The following is a 6403-nucleotide window of genomic DNA, read 5'->3' on the forward strand; positions in this document are numbered from 1 at the left end:
AAAACAAATTGTGCCACAAGCCTTTTGAACAAACTGTCCATTGTAAACACCCAACAGTTCACAGACTGACTTCCTCGTTCAATTTTTGTTTGGAATTCAAACAACCGGCCAAAACTTGGAAATGATTTTAAATTCACTCTGCAGTTACTTGCCTTGTTGCCCACAAAACACTCGGCTATTGTTCTTTCTCTTAATTTGAATTGTAAAAAAAAACAAAACAAGCAACCTATGAGTGAGGAAGCATTTTGGATTAGAAAAATCATGAGAAAGGGTAGGGCTGTGTCCTGATTATGGAGAATGCATTGTAGAAACCTGTCATTCAAGTGAGGCAGCAGAGGCATTAAATGAGTGGAACAATTATTCTGCAACATAGTTGAGGATCAGGTGCTGTTTTCATATTAATTCAAACTAATTGTGTCTCAGTTCTAATTCTTTGCAATGTTTGAAAGAGTCTTAGTGGACAGCACAGTTTTCTTGTGCTGTGAAGGATTATTAGTGACTTCTTACGTGTGCTCATTGGCAGCTTTGCTTCCAAATACTTCAGGCTTCAGTAATGTGATGGAACTGTGGGCTGAGTTACAGCAGGACTGATCGTCTATCTGCTCGTGTTTCTTTCCACATCAGATTTCACTGTGGTCAGTCTTCCCAGATGTCAGTCAGTACACTGTTACAACCATTAGGAATGATAGCTGAACCTTTAAAAATAAGATCCAAGTTTATCCAAGATCATCCTTTAATAATTCACTTAAAAGAACAAATTCACACTGATCGACCTGAACATAAGTCAGTCAGTTACAGTTCTTTATCAGCCCAAAGACATGTCAAGTGAAGCAAAACCTTTGTTTAGGTTTGTGCCTTTTCCGTAAAAGAGGTCATCAGCTGTTGTTTATGAAAAATACAGGACACACAAAGTAATATGAGACACTCATCCATAAAACACTTTCAAGCAGTGAAACAAATAATTTACGAGGTTTCTCTTTTATGAGGTGCTTGGTTTGAAGTTATCGTGATTTGACATTTGGAGTATATGTATATATATCAATTCTGCACCACTTTCAGCAATGAGATGTGGCGCGTGCAGTCTGAAAAGGTGCATTTTCCAACTTTACTTCCATAAGGAATTACATAAGATCACATTTGTCTGTCAGTGTCCACTTCTCTGAATCATAAGATTAATGGATGCAAAATCAGATCTTTAATCTTGAACCTTAAGTCACATTTGGATGTCATTTATCTACATATGCAACTATGCAGAATCAGGATTTGGTTTGACGCTTTACTGCTGGAACCCTTGCAGAGCACAGGATGAAGCGTAATCAGTAACCGTATTTCTGTGTGCTGTCATCTAATTTGTTGCCGTGTGCACGCTGGCTGCTGCGCTGTATTTGGAGGAGCGTGTTTTGACAGTGTTTGTGCTTATGTACGTGTGTGTGATGATATTGAAGAGAGCAGTGTCTGACAGCATTAGGAAGTGTGCTGCCCAGTCATGGGATTATCTATCCCAGGGGCGTGTCAGCACCGCTGTGCTCACAGCTCCCTGGCACAACAGCGGAGAGTCTTAATCTCAATCCCCCAAATCCCCTCTCCTTTTTCAGGAGTGTCTTCCATTTGAAGACAGTGTAGCAACCACTGTGAGCATGGCAAGCTCACTCTGACAGTTTTCACGCAGACGGGCCACTCGCCTGATGCAAACATGGGTACATATGGGGTCACCGTATCCTTCAGTCACACTAAGCGTCAGCACAGAGAACAGCATCCTTGTTTGAAGTCGATCAGACTGGCCTGTGCAGGAACGCTTGGACTCTTAGCATTAAGGATGAGTCAGTGCTGTGAGAGAGTCGTGAGTCATTTCTTGTTTAGACTGACTGTCTCTATGTTGTGGCCTCCTGGATACAGTCTGTGGCAGCCCAGCAGGATGGAGAAGGCCTTGCGGAAATCTGCATTGAAGGCATAGATGATGGGGTTGAGGGAGGAATTAGCCCAGCCGAACCACACGAACACGTCAAACGTGGTGGGGCTGATGCAGGGGAAAGCCTCCCCCCCGCTTGACTGCTCGCAGAAGGGCACCATGCAGTTGAGGATGAAGAATGGGAGCCAGCAGCACACGAACACCCCCATGATCACAGACAGCGTCTTCAGCACCTTGGTCTCCCTCTTGAACGTCATTTTGAAAGAGCTCTCCGACTCTGCGATGCTGGAGCCCCCGCCCATGCTGTCGTGCCTGTTCTTGGCACTTTCGGCCGCTCGCTCCAGCGCAGAGATCCTCCTGATTTGTCTGTGGGCGATGCGATAGATCTGCGTGTAGGTGGCCACCATGATGGCCACGGGGATGTAAAAGCTTATGAGAGAGGTGGAGATGGCGTAGGTCCTGTTCAGGCTTGAGTCACAGTTCTCTGGGCTGCGGTACGATGTAGCGTTTAAACCTGAAGAGCCAGAGGACCCAGTGAGAGGGGCGTACGTTTTAGTTTGGGCCTTGTGCCAGTTGAGCTGCACCGGGATGAAGGAAATAAGCACAGACAGCGTCCAGGCCACACTGATCATCACATAGGCCACTCTGGGCGTCATCTTCCTCTCATAGCGAAAGGGGCTGGAGATGGCCCAGTAGCGGTCCAAGCTTATCACACAGAGGTTCAAAATGGACGCCGTGGAGCACATAATGTCGAAAGCCACCCAGGTGTCGCAGAAGGAGCCAAATGGCCAGAACCCGGCGATCTCCGTCACAGCCTTCCAAGGCATCACCAAGATGGCGACCAAGAGGTCTGACACAGCCAGCGAGATCACAAAGAAGTTGGTCACTTTGGAGCGCAGATGTCGAAACTTGGTGACCGCAGCACAAACAAGCGTGTTTCCCAGCAAGGTGGTGAGGATGAGCAGCGAGAGGAAACAGCCAGTTAGGACGCGGCTCGACGGAGCCTCGTCCAAAAACCCGCCGTCGACGACGGTCGTGAAGTTCATGAGATCCATCCCTGAACATGTGTGTGTTGGGGAGAGTTCATTTAAGTCATACTGAAGATTCGTGCTACATTACATCCACAGGATTAGAGTCTTGTGCTCCAGCCTCGCAGAGAATCTCCATCATTGCATCTTCTGATGAATGATGAAGGCTGAGATGTTTGAGGCACTCCCTCTCTGGGCTGCACATTTGCCTCCTAACTTTATAAATCAGATTTGACATCATTTGAGCTGCACAGCTGAAGCGGTCGCGGTAACTCGATTCCTTGGTGTTATGACTGTGAGCTCTTATGTCTGCCCAGTTTGTAGGTCCCAAACTACTGTCATTTTAGGAATCTCTGCTTACTGAAGTCACCAGCAGCCCTGTGGATTAAAGAAATGTGTTATATAACATTATTAATTTAGATAATAGGTCTTGCCATAAAGATGGTTGACATACTTAATATTCATTTTGGTTTCTTTATGTAAGCTCTGATTATACATAATGTGTATGTCATATATCCGATTATAGTATGTTTTGCCCTGCCAACGAACCGATTTCACGCTGCACTCCATTGGCTATAACTGTCAGAGCAGGATTTTCCCATGAGCGCATTGTATTTATTAAGCCATGAATAATAAAGAGTCACAGCTCCCTCCATGTTGCCTCCCCAAAATGCTCTTGTACTATTTTCATCTTAATCACCACACTCACCTCTTACTCATGAAAACAGGGATGCGGTCAGCTGTGGTTTCATGTCACATTTCAAAATAAACGTCCATAAAAACTTAGCAGCGAAAAGTCAATCCAAAAGAGCGTCCAGTCCCCATGTCCGACACAAACAAACCAAAGAACAGCCCAATTATATCCTCGACGTCGCTGACCGCTGTCCACGAATAAATAACACATGCAAGCGGTCTTGAAATGTCACTCAGCCATCACCATCACCGCTGGAGCTGCGTCCTCCTGCAGCTTCAGCGCGCGTCTGCGGCCAAATCCCGGAGACTGTGCGCACCGGAGCTCTGACGTTGTCCCATTCAAAGAAAGTGAAGTGTGCATGGAAGCATGTGACGGTGGCCCTTTGGCGACCAGTTACGTTATAGTACCTCATGTACAGCAGGTGTCGGCTGACCTGTCATGAGTGGCCTCCTGTGCAGAGTTTAGAGGTTTAAGACATCACAGTGCCCGAATAAACCCGCCTGTTATCACCAGGGCGGTCTCTTCATTTAACCTAGTTAAATCTGCGCTGTGGTGCAGTTTTAATTAATTTAATATGCGGGTTATAAAACTGAATCAGGACAAAGGCCAAACAAGCAGGGGCGGCGTGTCGCTGAGGCCATCTAACGGAGAAAGGGAACGATTGCGTCTGCAGAGGGAAAAAACTGGTCCTCCTGTGCAGGCTTTTCATGAATGAAATAGAGATTTTATGAAAGACAGGTTTATGCCCAGGGAGACGATTAAATCAGAAACTCACATTCTTCATCCACCCGCGCCAGAGGTTTCATGTGCGGACCAATGTCACCTTCAGCCGCGGTCGTCATTTCTGTCTGCTCCGACGGATGAATCGCCGCCTGCTTGTAAAAAAAAAATCTTGGCAACATCAGTCAGCATGCTCATAGTTGTTTCATGCAGCTCAGGCTGGTGTCTTGCACGCAGAGCATAGTGGGATGCAGAAACAGTCGTGACATGCCAGCTGTCACCTTCCAGTGATTTAAGTACTTCTGACGGGAGGAAAAGAAACAGCTTTGACCCTTTTCCATGACAAACATCCACACTCTAACACGTTTATTAGATGGGTTAAAGCCACGAGACTGATGTAAAGAGGTCAGGAGAATATTAAAAGAAGAAGGAATATACTTTATATGACCCCAAATAATAATAATAATTATTATTAATCATAATAATGTGACATATTTATAACAGAGGAATAGAGGGTCCAATAGGTCAATTCATCAACAAACATTAGAAAATTAATTATAAACTACTTTGATGATCACTTAATTTTTTATTAATAATTAAGCAAAAGCAAAAACTTTCTCTCTGAGTTCAGCTTCTCAAATGTGAGAGCTTTTTTTTTATCATCTGCGGTTTTGAGTTTTGGATGATTTGAAATATATTTCCAGACATAATCTTGGTCTCTTGGAAATTATACATCTTTCGTTATTTTATGACCTTTTATGTACAAAGTTAGAACCAGGAAAGCCAATGACGATACATTTAAATGGTTCAGCGCTCCAACAATTCACAGTTCAGAAGGAGGCAGACAAGGATGTTATTGTCTGCTGAGAGCTCGGTGGTAACACACAGGAAACCTTTATAGGAATGATACTCTGGAAAATAGACCTCCATGCCAAGTAGTAGATGTGCAGATCGATGCCACTTTTCATATGTGATTTTTTCAATGCCAGGCTACAACCAGGAGCCAGTTAGCTTAGCTTGGCATAGCACAAAGGTTAGAAACAGGGGGAAACGGCTGGCTTAGCTCTCCCGAAAAAGCCCACAAATGAACAAGTTTTATCTTATTTGTTTAATTACAAGAAAAACCACAGTGTAAATACAATAGTTTGTATTTTCACAAGGGTTTGTATGCCACATTATTTCATGGCTTGGAGCAGTCACTTAATACTACAACGTTTGTTTTTGCTCTCACTTGATTAGTTCCATGCCATGCTGTTTCCAGTCTTTATGCTAAGCTAAGCTAACGGGCTGCTGGCTGTAGCCTTTATTGAACGGACAGACATGAGAGCCGTATCATTCTTCTCTCATCTCATCTAACTCTCAGCAAAAGAGCAAATAAGCGTATTTCCCAAAATGTTGCACTATTCCTGTAACTTAAAAATGAGTCTGTCATTAAATCAAATGTTTAACATGTCAGCTTATCAGCATCAGTGCTCTACCTAACACTGCCCTCCAAAGATCAGCTGAAATTGTCCCAAAAAGCTGTGACTTAGTAAAATATGTCCTTTTCTCCCCCAGTTTAGTATGATCGTGTGTTTCTGGTCATATGTGCTTCATTCTTTCCTAAAAAAGATGCCATGCTCTTCCCTTCTCCCTGATTGTTTTCTGTCATTCAAACTCTTTGTTAGAGAAATTCTTGCACTTTATGCCCATTTTGTGTGATCACCTTGTACTGACCTCATATCATTATCTGTGTTAGAGTTTGTTCTACTATATCATGTTGACAGAGGCTGCGTCCAGGGGAGTGAATACCGGAGAGGAACGGAGCATTCAGTTCCTCTCCTCAAGGCCATCTCACCTGTTTGCTACTGTATGACAAACAATGAATTGTCTTTGCCATGAGAGTGGCAAGAATGCAAGCCTCCACCCATTTGGCATTATAAAAGTCTCATATGAATTTTATATTATTGAACATTTACACTGCAGGCTCTCTGTATTAACTTGTTCCCTTGCAGCAAGAATAAACAATCTACTCCTATGAATGTCAGACAGTGTTCCTGAGTCTTCTTTAAA

At 43.9% G+C, this 6403-nt stretch overlaps 1 protein-coding gene across 1 annotated transcript; it reads right to left on the reverse strand.

The window, feature by feature from the left end:
• Nucleotides 1-711: 711 nt before the first annotated feature.
• On the reverse strand, nt 712-3931 carry drd1a (dopamine receptor D1a). The gene is made up of 2 exons (XM_070963400.1): nt 3647-3931; nt 712-3315 (listed from the first exon to the last, which is right to left on the reverse strand). The coding sequence occupies exon 2, from the start codon at nt 2962-2964 to the stop codon at nt 1846-1848; it is 1119 nt and encodes a 372-aa protein (XP_070819501.1). The 5' UTR covers nt 2965-3315; nt 3647-3931; the 3' UTR covers nt 712-1845.
• Nucleotides 3932-6403: the final 2472 nt, after the last annotated feature.

Source organism: Chaetodon trifascialis, chromosome 5 (assembly GCF_039877785.1).
Source record: "Chaetodon trifascialis isolate fChaTrf1 chromosome 5, fChaTrf1.hap1, whole genome shotgun sequence".
NCBI lineage: Eukaryota > Metazoa > Chordata > Actinopteri > Chaetodontiformes > Chaetodontidae > Chaetodon > Chaetodon trifascialis.

Bases quoted from the DNA above. Each gene is read 5' to 3' on its own strand.
- drd1a (XM_070963400.1), bottom strand. From the start codon at position 2,964: ATGGATCTCATGAACTTCACGACCGTCGTCGACGGCGGGTTTTTGGAC.